The 16,802-nt window shown below is 40.1% G+C and overlaps 1 protein-coding gene across 4 annotated transcripts in view; it reads right to left on the reverse strand.

Annotated features, from left to right (window-relative positions):
* Nucleotides 1-3,120: 3,120 nt before the first annotated feature.
* map3k7 (mitogen-activated protein kinase kinase kinase 7) overlaps nucleotides 3,121-16,802 on the reverse strand; it is a 163,051-nt gene continuing 149,369 nt past the window's right edge. For all 4 annotated transcript variants that reach the window (XM_072251658.1, XM_072251657.1, XM_072251660.1 and 1 more), the window contains 3 exons: nucleotides 12,810-12,871; nucleotides 11,837-11,952; nucleotides 3,121-4,897 (listed from right to left, as the gene is read on the reverse strand). In XM_072251658.1, coding sequence (XP_072107759.1) covers nucleotides 4,717-4,897; nucleotides 11,837-11,952; nucleotides 12,810-12,871 — 359 coding nt within the window. In that variant the 3' untranslated portion in view covers nucleotides 3,121-4,716. The remainder of the gene's footprint in view (nucleotides 4,898-11,836; nucleotides 11,953-12,809; nucleotides 12,872-16,802) is intronic.

A 16,802-nucleotide genomic window follows, 5' to 3' on the forward strand; every position in this document is an offset into this window, starting at 1 on the left:
CTAATGCAATGTATGCAAATATTTTGGTAAAATTTTAAAGTTCTTAACTTGGTGCTTCCAAATAGTGTATAAAGTTGTTTGGATTTAAAACTGCAAGCTATGCAAATGGAATGACAGATATATGCATTCTTATTTAGAGTTCTATACACCTATTCAAGTAAACATGGGAAACTTATTTTACTGATTAGAGTTGTTTTTGGCTGTAGGCCCTTTATTCATCTGATGTGCAAGATTTCAGAATTTTGCACAACATAGGGCCATTGTGAACTATAAACACAAGTGTTTCTGTAGATTCTGGAATTCCATGACGACACACTTAAAATGCTGGAGGAACTCAGCAGGTCAGATGGCATCTGTGCAAATGAATAAGCAGTCAACGTTTCGGGCCGAGATCATGATGAGTCCCAATGAAGGGTCTCAGCCTGAAATGCCGACCGTTTATTCGACAGGCTGGGTTCCTCCAGCATTTTTTGTGTTTTACTTATTGTGAATTAGTTAAGTAACATAGGACATGAGTCATATTCTCTTTTATGTCAGTTAACAAACTTATTTCCTCATGATACTTTCAGACAACATTGCTTGAAGCACTGTTTGTACCTTCTTTTGAAAAGATGCAGTCCAATACTAGAAGCTGAAATTGGAGCTTAGCTGTAAAAATAGATTATCCTTAACCTGATCTAAGGCACAACATCAGATTTATTAACTGATATTGAAGAAAATGAAAAACTTCTAAACTTTATTTTTCTTTGTGAATGCTATTGTAGTCCTCCAAGGACTAATTTTTTAGATTAATAACAGCAAACATGACCAAAACCACAGCCCTCATCCCTAAATGCATATACAACCCACCTTCACACAAAACTATTTTTTTAAAGTAGCTTCTTTCTCCCCTTTGTAATCCTTCCCCTCTCGTGTGCCAATCATTTTTTTCTCGTAATACTGTCTCATGCTGGTGCACAAGTTCTACAAAAGCCAGCAGAACACTAGTAACCTGCACACACTGGCATTCTTCCTGTGGCAGGTTAGTCTGAGTTACGTGGGAAGGGACTGAAGTTGAACGGAGTATTAATCTCACTCAGTTCCCACACACATATTTCTTTCCTCCACTGGCTGCAGGAGTGAGATTTATCTCCCTTGTCCCAAGTTCAAGGAGGCCAAATATACCATCCTTGGTGTACTCCCGACTGACAGGGAAACCAGACCAAGGATTCTGGTCTAGTCAGTATGGTACCATGCTACCCTTGAGAATTTATTCACAAATGAAGTGTTTCCAAATGAAAAAGCCAATAAGAATGTTTCTCTAGTTATAAACAACCGGGTAAAAGAATATACAAGGTCAAAGCAAAAATCATAATTTTTGAAGACTATGGAAAAGGGTCTTGCTAAAATGTACACAAATTAATACAAGATTGGTTATTGTTTTGAATTCTAACAGATGGCTGCACAAATTGCCTCCATTAATTTTGCTGAGGTAATTTAAACCTTCAATTGACAATCAATATCCCCCTACTCAGTTAAGTAATGAATATCACAATTTATCCCAACCAGGGAAAAAAAAGGTTTGTCCTATAAAAAAACATTCAAAATAAGCCAGTCTTTCAAATAAATACATATGTATATACAGCTGTTGTTTTACAGAAGTTGTTGAATTTTTTTCCATATAAAATCTGCAAATACTTAATTTCTTGCATTAAGGAAAATAAAGTGAAATATAGAAATATAGTTTTGTTTGATCACAGCATATTGGAATAACTGAAAAGGAAACTAATCCCAATAGTTTGATGCAGATACATTTCTGAAGTCCTTTAGAACAGGGGCCCCCAACCTTTTTTGCAACACGGACCGGTTCCTTATTGACAATATTCTTGCAGACCGGCCGACCCGGTGGGGGGGTACGGTTGCCAACGGACAAGAGTAGCAGTCAAATACGTTGTGTTTACCCCGAGAAAGACTACAAGGACCATGAAGCCTTGCGCAGGCACCAGTGCACATGCGTGTACGTGCCCATTTTTTTCTACAAATCGTTTTTGGTGATTCTGTTCGGGCGGGGGGGGGGGGGGTAAGTGTTAATCACAACCGGAACGTAAGTGATAAGTGGCTAATACACTCAATTTAGTTTCTAAAAGGGTTTATCTAACAAATTTAATATTAAACACACAGCACATATTTTCCTCGCATGAATATAGTGATGTCAGTTATTAGGGGAGGACAGGGGAGCTTGAAGTAAGTGTTGAAGGAACTTCCAGTAGAAGTGGTAGAGGCAGGTTCAATATTATCATTTAAAGAAAAATTGGATAGCTATTGGACAGGAAAGGAATTGAGGGTTATGGGCTGAGTGCAGGTCGGTGGGACTAGGTGAGAGTAACGTTCAGCACGGACTAGAAGGGCAGAGATGGCCTGTTTCCATGCTGTAATTGTTATGGCTATATAAGTCACTTATAAGTCAATAGCATCATAACATTTTAAGTAACATTTGGATATTAAACATACAGCATATATTCTCCCCATATGAACATATAAAATCATTGCAACACACCAATATCGCTGAATCAGTGGGAGCCCTGGGCTGAATACTTGTTTCCCTGCAACAAGACATCGAGGGGTGATGGGAGATAGCGATACTCCAAGGGGGTTCCTTATGTCCAGTCTATTCCGCAATTTAGTTTTCGTTGCATTCATTGCAGAGATATGTTGGAAATGGAATCAACATTTTCAGTGCTTTTGTGGCTATCTCAGGATATGCAGCTTTGACTTTGCCGGCAGAGATGCTATGTCAAAAATACTTTTCAGCCCATCGTCATTTGCAAGCTCGAGGAGTTGATCTCCTTCCCGTGTTGACATGGATGACGCGCGGGTAATGACCTCGCGTGCGTTCAAGCTCAGCAGTGGGCGTGACAGGGAATGAGGAAAGGTGCAGCTGACTCATATCAGCAAATCATTTCGTTCCCTCGCGGCCCGGTGGTTGGGGACCGCTGCTCTAGAAGGTTCAATGGCTTGAAGTTTTACTTAACTGTTGAACATGACAGCTGACTATAACTGAATGAATGAATACATTTAAACAGAACAACACCGACCGGCTTTCTTTCCACCCAAACAAGTAAGACAAGCTGCTCAGAGGAGTTCTTATCTGATTGTTTAATCCAGCTTATATACATCCTTCAAAAAGGATACCATCTCTAACAAAAATACTTGCTTTGAAACTGTGGTTGTAACTTGCAGATTTATAATGACCTATCTCCCGTAAGAATGAGCAAGTGTGGCTGAGCAGCTAATCGCAAGGTTCTGCTCAGGCGGCATCTACCAAAAGCAATTGACATTTCACTTATGTCACATTAACAAATCCTTTGTGGGTCCTCTGCCAATGCTAATTCAGAGAATGTAAACAATTACAGTACTGTTATAACTCCACCTGGCCGGCTGCATGACTCCCAGAAGCACATCCATGCTCCATGCTAATAAAAAAAAATAAAGTGCAATTTATCCAACTTTTGCCTTCAATCAAGTATGTTACCGACATACTTTCAAATCAGGTAACTGAAAAAGGAATACCACTCCACTAAAATCCATTATTGTGGGGTGACAAATTATACATCCTCATTTTAAGAAGATTTAGAGCAATGTTCTTTACTGTTTCTACAAATCTGTAATCATCCCTTGAACAAATCTACAATTCTCTTGCAGAGAAGTTTTAGATCAAAGGGAAAAAACCATACAAGGATGGTTCTGTGATCCAGTATTCCCAGGAAAGGCATCACAGGAAGTTAGCAGGCTGAATGCATTGTGAGTACCGTTCCCTGCACGCTGGATCATCCCTTATACTTCAAGTATTTACTGATTTCTGATTCAGCTTTTAATATAAGTTATGTCCAAGGTAATATATATAAGATTTAAAACTTAAGGTTGTATAACAGATCAGAAAATTACTGCTGTGGAGTAGCATCGAAAACAGCTATCAAGATACTGCTGTTTTCAGTTTAAAAAAAATTTTGTTTCTTTTATAAATAAATTGTTTCTCCTTCTTCAGGAGGAATTGTGCAATATGCGATTGGAACAGCCTTACTGAATGCACTCTATTTGATTTTACATTACAAACACCTCAGAGATTAATACTGCTGGATACTTCCAGAACTTTCCAAAATATCCAGCCACAGATTCTTTTTTTTTAATTAGCATAGAGCTCTGGACAGCTACAGTTACTGCAGATCTGTCTCAATTAAAGGATATTATAGATAGCATCTGGTGACCGAAGGAAAATACTGCTTGCCTCCAAGGCACATTAGCATCCAGCATTGTGAGCAATCAAGTCCATAACAGGTAAGAATGATCAGTGGGGCCTAACAATCGAGTTGTTTTGGTTTAGATATTCCTTTCCCTTCTTGTAACATCTTAACTGAATTGCAGTTTCTTACAAATAATTTATTGCCACAATTTCATCAAAAACACCTCTCAAATCTAATTGGTGATTGAACTAAAATATGCATGGAATGAAATTAAATACTAACCTATAAAAAAAAATCAACTAAAGACAACGCTTGTCTGATGTACAAGGCTGCAATGGAGATGCACAGAAATCCACTTCCAGAACACAACAGAGAGGCCCGAACACTGAGTTAAGTTATCCAAACAGGTCATCTTCCAATAAAATCAGTCTTCATGTGACTAAGCAATAGTCTCGGGCACGTAGCATAGATACAAGGGCCCACGCAATCCATTCCCTCAGGATGTGCCCTGCCGCTTCTGCTGCTGGGCTCTTATGTATTCTAGCCGTTTCTTACATTCTTGATAGTATGTAGATAAACTTTTGTTTTCTTCCAAGAGTTTCTTATGTTCTTGAACCAGTCGAGAGGTATTCTGTTGATCTTTTTCATCCTGGTCCAGTTCTGCTATTAATTCTTGTCTGGAATTTAGAATCAAAATTTAAAAAGTTACAGAACTTTGCACATTAACACCATACAAATATGTATCCTGAATCAGCGAGGGAGGATGCAGATACAATTTACTAGAATAATGTCTGGTAAAAAATTCCCTCCCACTCCCCTCTTCTTCTATTCTCCAGTCTGACCTGTTACCTGCCTATCACCTCCACTGGGTTCCCTCTTCCTTCCCTTTGTCCTATGGTCCACTCTAGTCTCCTATCAGATTCCTTCTTCTACAGCTCTTTACCTTTCCCACTCACCTGGTTTCACCTATCGCCTTCAAGCTAACCTCCTTCCCCCCCCGCCCCACCTTCTTATTCTGGCATCTTCATCCTTCTTTCTCAGTCCTGAAGAAATGTTTTGGCCCAAAATATTGACTATTTATTTATTTTCATAGATGCAGCCTGACCTACTGAGTTCCTTCAGTGTTTTGTGTGTGTCTGTGTGTTGCTCGGGATTTCCAATATCTGCAGACTTCCTCGAGTTTATTATTAGGGAGTAAATTCTAGCGTTTCGAGTCCAGCGGTAAGTACAGCAGCCAGAATTTAAAGTATTGAAGAGGTCCAGTTAGCACAAATACACTACTGGATGGTGGGATGGAGATACATCTCTACCAAAGGAAGTGTAAGATGCTTCTTCCCTCCGCTACCTGCAGGTCACCCTTGACAAGGTGAAGCACCTGCTTATCCCCCCGATCAGGATCATGTAAAGCCATGGGAGCAGGTGGTGGATGGTCCTATGAGCAGCTGGTACATATCGAAAGTCCTGGTTAACTGACCACTGAAACCAGGCAGGCAGTCTCTGAAGAGTATTGATAATGGCTGGGATCACTTGTCTTGTAAGGACACTGCCCAGAAGAAGGCAATGGCAAAACACTTCTATAGAAAAAAAATCGCCAAAACGATCATGGTCATGGAAAGACGATGATCACCCACATCATACAATACGGCACATAACTAACAAACAATACTACACTACAAATTCACAGAGGATGGAGGCAAAGACTTAGAAACATTCAAGATCCAAGAGAAGAATTTTAGAAATCAAGGTTTTCAACTAAAAGTGAGATCAGGGTGAAGAACAAACAGAACTTGCAGCAAGTTAGGACACAGATGGAAACAAGATGATTTCAATGTCGTTTTCAGCCTAGCTTTCTCCCACGTGAAATGTCACTGTCTTCCCCTCATCTCTTCCTTCTCTCTCTTCAGAGGGATACCGCAAGGAAGCAATGCCTTCCAGCCCACCGAGTCTGAGCTGACCATTTCATTAATCCTACAATAATTCCATTTTAATCACCCCACATGCTGATCAGCTATTCCAACTCACCTCACACTAGAAGCAATTTAGTTTCAGGATGAAACACTGACTGTTTATTCCTGTCTATACCTGCAGCTGGAGTTCTTCCACCACTGAGCGTGCATTGCTCAAGATTTCCAGCATCTGCAGCATCTCATTTATAATAATTACAGCATCTTGTTGACATTGATTACAAAAACAACTCACTGTGTTTTGTTAAATACTTTGTGCCTTATCAACCTTTCCAACAACTTCATGAGTGTCAAATTCTTAAGATCGATACAATCCACTTATTTGCCATTACTGTTTTTCCCAGTTCTCCTTGCCTTCTAGGGTAAAATTCTTCTAAGCTTCTCACTTGGCCCAGCCCAGAACTCATATCTTTCTCTAGTTTCTTCATTTGTCCCATTGATCAGGATGTTGGGGAAAAATTTCACAGCTCTTCTTTGTCTACATTCCTGGGTCAACACAACTGTGGGAACACCACTACTGTGGGTGAGGTGAAGGCCCAAGGACAGGGTGCAAGTCTTCTTTCACAATTGCTGTCCTTGCTCTTGGTGAGAGGTTATGTGTTAGAAGGTTGCTATTGATGTAAATTTGATGAATTCTATAAATACTACCTGTTGACAACGTATAGTGAAATAACAGTTTACAAAATAATGCTGGGATAGATAATGAATCTGGTGTTTAGGATTTCACCCAAATTATCTGCATGGACCTAGACAACATCAAGACTTTTGAGTATCGCCAAGCCTCTTCAAGGACACTTGATCTCTTATTCTCGCATTGATTATATAATTATTATAATTTCTATTTCTACTCTTTTTTTTGTATTTACATAACTTATTGTCTTTTGCACGATGGTTGTCCACCCTGTTGGTGCAGTCTTTCATTGACTCTATTATGGTTTTGGAGTTATTAGGTATGCCTGCAAAAAATGAATCTTAGGGTTGTATATGGTGATTTAGATAATAAATTTACTTTGAACCTTAAGCCTACAGTTGTACGGCTATTGCAACTGGACATCTATGTGAATTTTCTAGATGAGATTCACCTCAGTATTAACCACCAAACATCTAAACTTAGGCCCCTGTATTGCCCTCTGCAACTCAATCCTTGACTTCCTCTTTGGGAGACCACAGTCAGTGTGTATTGGTGATAACATCTCCTCGCTGATGCACCACAAGAATGCGTGCTTAGCCCACTGCTCTACTCTCTCCACATTCAAGACTGTGTGGCAAAAACACCATCAATGAATTTGCTGATGCCACCACAGTTCTTGGTGACATCTCAGATAGTGACGAGGAGTGAAATAGATCAGCTGGTTGATTGGTGTCACAACAACCACCTGGCATTTAACATCAGCAAGACCGAAGAATTGCTTGTGGACTTCAGGAAGGGGAAAAAAAAATCAGAAAACACACACCAGTCCTCATTGAGGGACAAACTTCAAGTCCTTAGGTGTCAACATCTCGGAGAATTACGAAGAAGGCATACCAGCGCCTACACTTCAATAGGAGTTCGGGTTTGGTATGGCACCAAAGACTAATCTTCCAAGAGAACCACAACCTTATTGTGGTTTGGAGGCTTGCGTGCCTCAATGACCCGGGAAGCTATGTTGGCTGGAGTCAGGGCTTTATGCTTTGTTTCTTGGTAGGGTCACCCATGCCAAACAGGTCAGAGGTAGAGGCCAGACTAAGAGTGGTCCACTGATCATATAACCATATAACAATTACAGCACAGAAACAGGCTATCTCGACCCTCCTAGTCCGTGCCGAGCACTTACTCTCACCTAGTCCCACCAACCTCCACTCAGCCCATAACCTTCCATTCCCTTCCTGTCCATACAGCTATCCAATTTAACTTTAAATGACAACATCGAATCTGCCTCAACCACTTCTGCTGGAAGCGCGTTCCACACAGCTACCACTCTCTGAGTAAAGAAGTTTCCCCTCATGGTTACCCCTAAATTTTTGCCCCGAACTCTCAACTCATGTCCTCTTGTTTGAATCTCCCTACTCTCAATGGAAAAAGCCTATCCACGTCAACTCTATCTATCCCCCTCATAATTTTAAATACCTCTGTCAAGTCATCCCTCAACGTTCTACGCTCCAAAGAATAAAGACCCAACTTGTTCAACCTTTCTCTGTAACTTAGGTGATGAAACCCAGGTAACATTCTAGTAAATCTTCTCTGTACTCTCTCAATTTTGTTGACATCTTTCCTATAATTCGGTGACCTGAACTGTACACAATACTCCAAATTTGGCCTCACCAATGCCTTGTACAATTTCAACTCCTATACTCAATGCTCTGATTTATAAAGGCCAGCATACCAAAAGCTTTCTTCACTACCCTATCCACATGAGATTCCACCTTCAGGGAACCCTCTGCTGTACTGCATTCTTCAGTGCCCTACCATTTACCATGTATGTCCTATTTTGATTAGTCCTACTAAAATGTAGCACATCACATTTATCAGCATTAAACTCCATCTGCCATCTTTCAGCCCACTCTTCTAACTGGCACAAATCTCTCTGCAAGCTTTGAAAACCTACTTCATTATCCACAACTCCACCTATTTTAGTATCATCTGCAAACTTACTCATCCAATTTATCACCCCATCATCCATATCATTAATGTATATGACAAACAACATTGGTCCCAGTACAGATCCCTGAGGCACACCACTAGTCACTGGCCTCCAATCTGACAAACAGTTATCCACCACTACTCTTTGGCGTCTCCCATCCAGCCACTGCTGGATCCATTTCACTACTTCAGTATTAATACCTATCGAATGAACCTTCCTAACTAACCTTCTGTGTGGAACCTTGTCAAAGGCCTTACTGAAGTCCATATAGACAACTTCCACCGCTTTACCCTCGTCAACTTTCCCAGTAACCTCTTCAAAAAATTCAAAAAGATTTGTCAAACATGACCTTCCACACACAAATCCATGTTGACTGTTCCTAATCAGGCCCTGTCTATCCAGATAATTATATATACCATCTCTGAGCATACCTTCCATCAAATTACCCACCACTGACGTCAAACTCACAGGTCGATAATTGCTAGGTTTACTCTTAGAACCCTTTTTAAACAATGGAACAACATGAGCAATATGCCAATCCTCCGGCACCATCCCCGTTTCTAATGACATTTGAAATATTTCTGTCAGAGCCCCTGCTATTTCCACACTAACTTCCCTCAAGGTCCTAGGGAATATCCTGTCAGGACCCGGAGACTTATCCACTTTTATATTCCTTAAAAGCGCCAATACTTGCTCTTTTTTAATCATCATAGTTTCCATAACTTCCCTATCTGTTTCCCTTACCTTACACAATTCAATATCCTTCTCCTTAGTGAATACCGAAGAAAAGAAATTGTTTAAAATCTCCCCCATCTCTTTGGCTCCACACATAGCTGTCCACTCTGATTCTCTAAGGGACCAATTTTATCCCTCACTATCCTTTTGCTATTTATATAACTGTGGAAATCCTTTGGATTTATTTTCACCTTAATTGCCAAAGCAACCTCGTATCTTCTTTTAGCTTTTCTAATTTCTTTCTTAAGGTTCTTTTTACATTCTTCATATTCCTTGAGCACTTCATTTACTCCATGCCGCCTATATTTATTGTAGATATCTCTCTTTTTCCAAACCAAGTTTCCAATATCCCTTGAAAACCATGGCTCTCTCAAACTTTTAACCTTTCCTTTCAACCTAACAGGAACATAAAGATTCTGTACCCTCAAAATTTCACCTTTAAATGACCTCCATTTCTCTATTACATCCTTCCCATAAAACAAATTGTCCCAATCCACTCCTTCTAAATCTTTTCGCATTTCCTTAAAGTTAGTCTTTCTCCAATCAAAAATCTCAATCCTGGGTCCAGACCGATCCTTCTCCATAATTATATTGAAACTAATGGCACTGTGATCACCGGACCCGAAGTGCTCCCCAACACAAACCTCCGTCACCTGACCTATCTCATTTCCTAACAGGAGATCCAACACTGCCCCTTCTCTAGTTGGTACCTCTATGTATTGCTGCAAAAAACTATCCTGCACACATTTTTCAAACTCCAAACCATCTAGCCTTTTTACAGTATGGGCTTCCCAGTCTATGTGTGGAAAATTAAAATCTCCCACAATCACAACCTTGTGCTTACTACAAATATCTGCTATCTCCTTACAAATTTGCTTCTCCATTTCTCGCTCCCCATTAGGTGGTCTATAATACACCCCTTTAAGTGTTACTGCACCTTTCCCATCCCTCAATTCCACCCAAATAGCCTCCCTAGACGAGCCCTCTAATCTATCCTGCCAGAGCACCGCTGTAATATTTTCTCTGACAAGCAATGCAACACCTACCCCTCTTGTCCCTCCGATTCTATCACACCTGAAGCAATGATATCCAGGAATATTTAGTCGCCTATCACACACCTCCTGCAACCATGTTTCACTAATAGCTACAACATCATACTTCCAGGTATCAATCCATGCTCTAAGCTCATCCACCTCTCTTACAATGCTTCTAGCATTAAAATAAATGCATTTAAGAAATTTTCCACCTCTTACTCTCTGTTTATCACTAACGGTGCGAACAACTTTACTATCTCCTTTTTCTTCCTTCTCCCCTACATCAGTTCCTACACTCTGGTTCCCCTCCCCCCTTGTACATAGTTCAAATCCACTGGAGCCTCTCTAGCAAACCTCCAGGTTCGAGGGTTCAGCTCAGGGTTAACAACCCTGACTGGTGAAACAAAAATGTTACGGAAACAGCAATGAAGAATCCATCTATATCTGAGTGGGCAAGGACAGAGAGAGATGTAGGACCTTCATTGTTGCCCTAAACAGCAGCATCATTACAGGCAGTAATTACCTGACCAAAGACTCCATGGATGCACAGTGGAGAGCATACTGACAGGCTGCATCATCTCCTGGTATGAAGGTTCTAGAGCACAGGACGTCAGGAGGCACAGCCAGCTCAATCACGGGCATAAACCTGCACACCACTGAGGACATCTTCGAGAGGCAGTGCTTCAAGAAGGTGGCATCCATCACTAAAGACTCACACCAGCCAGGGCATACCCTCTTCTCATTACTATCATCAGGAAAGAAGTATAGGAGCCTGAAGACCTACACTCAATGAATCAGGGAACTGCTTCTTCCCCTCTGCCATCAGATTTCTGAATTATTCCCTTTTTTTCCCACTACTCATTTATTTTGTAATTTATGGTGACTTTTTATGTCTTTTGCACTGTGCAAACAACAAATTTCACGTCATATTCGACAGCGATAAGTAACCTGATTCTGATATGAGAGGCCTAGAGATGAGCCCCGATCAGAGTATTCAATATCTCCCTCACTCCTATTGTTTGAACGTTGTGGCCGTCTGCCACCTTCTTCTTGAGGTATCCAAGTTAGCTTTGATGCCACCACTCCAAGAACAAAAAAACCTGGCAGCCACATGTAACGAGTTTTACCAGCACTCTGTCTCCGAGAGTGGCTCTGTAAAACATGCAGTAGTATCCAACCTCGCAATAACAAAAACTTGCTGTTTGATATCATTTTAACTTAATCCTTGTACAAAAAGAAAAATACCAATAACTCTCACTTACTTTCTCTGTAGTAACAATGCTATTTCAGTCTGAACTTTCAGGTATTCCTGAGCCATTTTGCAATGTTGCTCAAATACAGACATGGATTCTTTGGAGTTTGGACATGGAGCTAGTGGCTGTAGAGAAATGTAAACATCACAAATTAAAATTGCCTTCACAAGTTCATCTAAAAACCCCAGTCAGAAAATTAAATAGGTAGACATCTCAGGGAACAACGAACTTTTATGTCTATAGTAGGATTATATTCAACGTATGTGGTGGAAGAATGGATAAGAACAGGGATAAAAATCTGTAACTGCGTCAGTTCACAGGGAATAATGTGGAAAATACACAAACCAATGTTATGAAAGGGCAAGGATAAACCCATGCATTTTCGAGACCTGTCCCCACTCAATCCATGAACAAAATTATCATCATGAAAGTGGTGAATCTGTGGAATTAATTGTCACAGACCACTGTGGAGGTCAAGTCACTGGGTATATTTAAATGGAGGCTGATAGATTCCTGATTAGTAAGAGTGTCAAAGGTTACAGGGAGAAGGCAGGAGAATGGGGTTGAGAGGGATCATAAATCACTCGATGGGCCAAATGGCCTAATTCTGCTCCTCTGCCTTATGGTTTTGTGGAAAGTGAAACATCGACTTTCTTCCCAGATAGTACCCTGACTGGCTGAACACCTCCAAGTGTTTTGTATTCTTATTGCCAAGATAGCAGCTGAGATAAGCGCTCAAAGAATTCCCCTTCTCTTCAGTCATCTAAATTTCAAAGTGGACATAAACCACCTAAGAGTGTAAAGCTTTATAGTTATGTCACAAGAACATTTATTGAACTGCATATTCACTTCATAAATTACTTTAGAGAATCATTCAGAACATCAGCATAGGGCACCAGAATATTTCACTTCACAATGCATTAGTGGTTAGTATTTAAAATAATCAATAGCAGTTGTTTTGGATACATAATGACAATCCTACCTGTAACTGGTGATCCAGTGTAAGATATGCCATTGGGATAGAGTTATCAGAACCATTTGTATCTGGAAGATAATTGTTATAGAGTATTAACTCAAATTATTAGGCTACATATATTTCGTTATGTTTATTTATGGGAACTGACTTCAAATCTTGTCAAAGTCCAGCTGTCTGAAAGCAGCTGCTTGCTTAGTCTGGTAAAGAACATCATTTATAAAATAAGCTTCACTGACCAGCTGTTTGTACAAGTGGATTTCAGCTATCTATAGCTCCAACAAGTACAGGGATATTTTTCCTCGTATTCTTTATTATTTAAAGCATTTTGTATTACCGAAGAGATGCGTACATCACAGCAGTGCAACAGGGGTTCTCGATTCACAACTTCCGTGAGGAAACAGAGAATGGATTTTAACTGTCATTGCTTCCTGATCTCAGATAGCAATTTGGAAGCTGTGATGATTACCAACAGAGCAAGGAGTGGGAAGTGAAGGTGATTAAAATATCAGCCTGCACTAGTCTTTGATCAACGTCACTGACATTGTTCTTAGCCCTACTTCAAATGGATCATGACATGTGGGCTTTAAAAATAATTGACGGCAATCAAAGTAAGTAAAAATAGCTGTTAATAATCTTCAATTACTTCTTAAATCATTTCATTACTTCTACCTCAGGGTTGCGGCCTTTCTTTTCTGAACGGCCCTAATTCAAGACCATCTTTTTGGTCCTGTTTGCCACACAGGCCACAAGTTAAAGTTGGCAAATATTGGCCAAGTATCCTTCTCACTGCCACGATTCGGTTATTAAATAAAATTAGTGTCGGATGTTATATACTGGCATGGATTGTGGATTGATTTTCCATCAGAAAACAGATGGTAGAGTTTAAAATAATATATAAATGGGTCATTGAGGTTTTAAATGATAGGTACCATTTTATACAATTATGACAGTGATCAGTGAATGGGGCTCATTTCCCACCACTACCTGTAAGTTTGTATGTTCTTCCCAAGATCACATGGATTTCTTCCGGGTGCTCCAGTTTCCTCCCACATTCCAAAGATGTATGAGGTGAGGGTTAATAAGTTATGGGCATTTATGACGTTTGTACCTTGGCACTGGAAGCTTGGCAACACTTGCAGGCTGCCTCCAGTACATCCTCAGACAGTGTTGGTCGTTGATGCAAATGATGCATTTCACTGTATGTTTGGATGTTTCAATGTACATGTGAGTGACAAATAATGCTAATTTTTACCTCTTTCTTCATCTACTCATGGACCAAAAAGGTTCATGAATAGTAAAGGTTTCAACATATTATGATTCATGCACTGTAACAAACACTCTGTCCGTTCAGATAACAATCTGCCTTTTAAGGCCTACTGCCCTTGTATCGAAAAGCCAATAAAAAGTAGAGGATATGATTCAATCCATCACAGGTAAAGCCCTCACCACCACTGAGTACATCTACACGTAGCACTGTCGCAGGAAAACAACTTCATCAAGAGCCTCCACCACCGAGGTCATGCTCTCTTCTCACTGCTGCTATCAGGAAGAATGTACAAGAGCCACAGGAGTCACATCACAAGGTTCAGGAATAGTTATTACCTCTCAACTATTAAGCTCAAACCAAAGAGGATAAATTCACTCAACTTTACTTGCCTCATCATTGAACTGTGCCCACAACCTATGGATTCACCTTTGACTCTTCATTTCATGTTCTTGATTATTTATTGCTTGCTTGCTTGTTTGTTTGTTTATTTATTTATTTTTTCTCTTTCTTTTTGTATGCCTCAGGGTTGTACATGATGACATACAGTATGTGAACTTTGATAATCAATTAACTTTCAACTTTGAACCTCTACCGAACCACATGACCTCACACTTCCTTGTATTAAAATTCATCAGGTAAGTGTTTGCCTATCCATATTCCACTGCAGAACCACAATATCATCACCTATCCTGTCTGAAGCACATAACTCAGTCCCATGTATTTAATTTAGTAATTAGAATCATATTATATTAATTATTCATATCAAGTTATACATAATTACTTCCTTCCTGTCACACTATTTGCATACAACTTGGATTTTGAACTTTTGCTTTGAAAATCATGCTTGAAACTGCAGTGTTTAATTTCTAGTTCAAATTATTGATAAAATTTGCATAAAGACGAATGCAAGACCTTCTATGAAACAACATACCAAACAAAACAACTTAATGTAATTTATTTCTCTTCAATTAAACTTGTGCAGCTGCCTGGTGCTACTGTGGATGCCTGGAATGCTCTGCCTGGTATAGTGGTAGAGGCAAATACATTAGAGGCTTTTAAGAGATGTTTGAGATAGGCACTTGGATGTAAGGAAGATGGAGGGATATGAACATGGTGTAGGCAGGAGGTATTTTTCATTTGCTTTTTAGCTGGTTCGGCACAACATTGTGGGCTAAATGGCCTGTTCCTGTGCTGTATTGTTCTATGTTCTATATCTGCTAATGGGTTTAATAGCAGAAATAAGAATATTTAATGAGAATACCAGTCCTCCTGAAAGGAATAATTTAAAATTAGTGAGGATTAGGCCTCAAGCCACGGGCTTGCCTGTTGCTGCACACTAGGTGAGGAGAAGCCAGAGGTGACGCAGTACGCCATCTGCGCTCGGCTGGGGTCTGTGGTGGGGGGGGGGGGGGGCGGCTGGCCTCTCCCATTGGTGCTGCTGTCCCGTATCCATGCGGTGCAATGCCAGTCTGGATTCTGTGCATCAACACACCAGTGGGAGAATGCACCATCAATTGCAGGACACGTCGTTCACGGTTCATATATATATATATATATTTGTTTTTGCGTGAATATGCTTCTTTGCTTGCTATCTTGTATGCTTGGCACCTTGGCCCCAGAAGAAAGCTGTTTCATTTACTGTATCTATGTATGGTTGAATGATAATTAAACCTGATTTGATTTTGATTTGATAAGAACAAAACTATATATATTCTTCAGACACACTATATATACATATATACTATATAGTTTGTTAGAAAATTAATTATTTTTGATAAGTAAATACTTTTCAAAATGTCCAGTTTATGGCTGTGCTTTAAAACAATTTAAAAAATTTTACAGAACTGGAACAATTAGCAAGCATCTGACAATTCCATCGTGGCACAATATTAGTTATGCAGATAGTGACTGATCTGGGCAAATGGAATCTTTAACAGGTGTAAAGGATGAACAACAATGGTTATGGGCAGCACTCATCTTTAAAAATGTCTAATATTTGCATTAATTTCAGCAACGTCACCCAGACTAGATTGCTAGTACTAGTTTAAGTGTGTGGAAAGGACATTTAAGCAATTTGCCAGAGGTGCTAGGCAGTTCAAAGAACAAGGCAGTCAATCGTATGTGAGTGAAGACAAGAAAGTGAGAGATACAAGACCATAAGATATAGGAGCAGAATCAGGCCACTCAGCCCACTGAATCTGCTCCATCATTCCATCGTGGCTGATCCTGGACCCCACTCAACCCCATACACCTGCCTCCTTGCCATATCCTTTGATACCCCGACCAATCAGGAAACTATCAGATTCTGCTTTAAATTTACCCACGGACGTGGCCTCCACCACAGTCTGTAGCAGAGCATTCCAGATTCATTACTCTTTGGCTAAAAGAATTCTTCCTTACCGCTGTTCTAAAAGGTCACCTGTCAATTTTAAGGCTGTGCCCTCTCGTTCTGGATACGCCCACCATAGGAAACATCCTCTCCACATCCACACTATCTAGTCCTGTAAACGTTCGGTAGGTTTCAATGAGACACTCACGCATTCTTCTAAATTCCAGTGAGTACAGGCCCAAAGCTGTCAAACTCTCCTTATATGTCAACCCCCTTCATTCCTGGAATCATCCTCCTGAACCTCCAATGACCTCTCCAATGGCAATACATCCTTTCTGAGATACGGGACCCAAAACTGTTGACAATACTCCAAGTTCGGCCTGACTGGTGCCTTATAAAGATT

Source organism: Mobula birostris, chromosome 2 (genome assembly GCF_030028105.1).
Source record: "Mobula birostris isolate sMobBir1 chromosome 2, sMobBir1.hap1, whole genome shotgun sequence".
In the NCBI taxonomy this organism is placed as follows: domain Eukaryota; kingdom Metazoa; phylum Chordata; class Chondrichthyes; order Myliobatiformes; family Myliobatidae; genus Mobula; species Mobula birostris.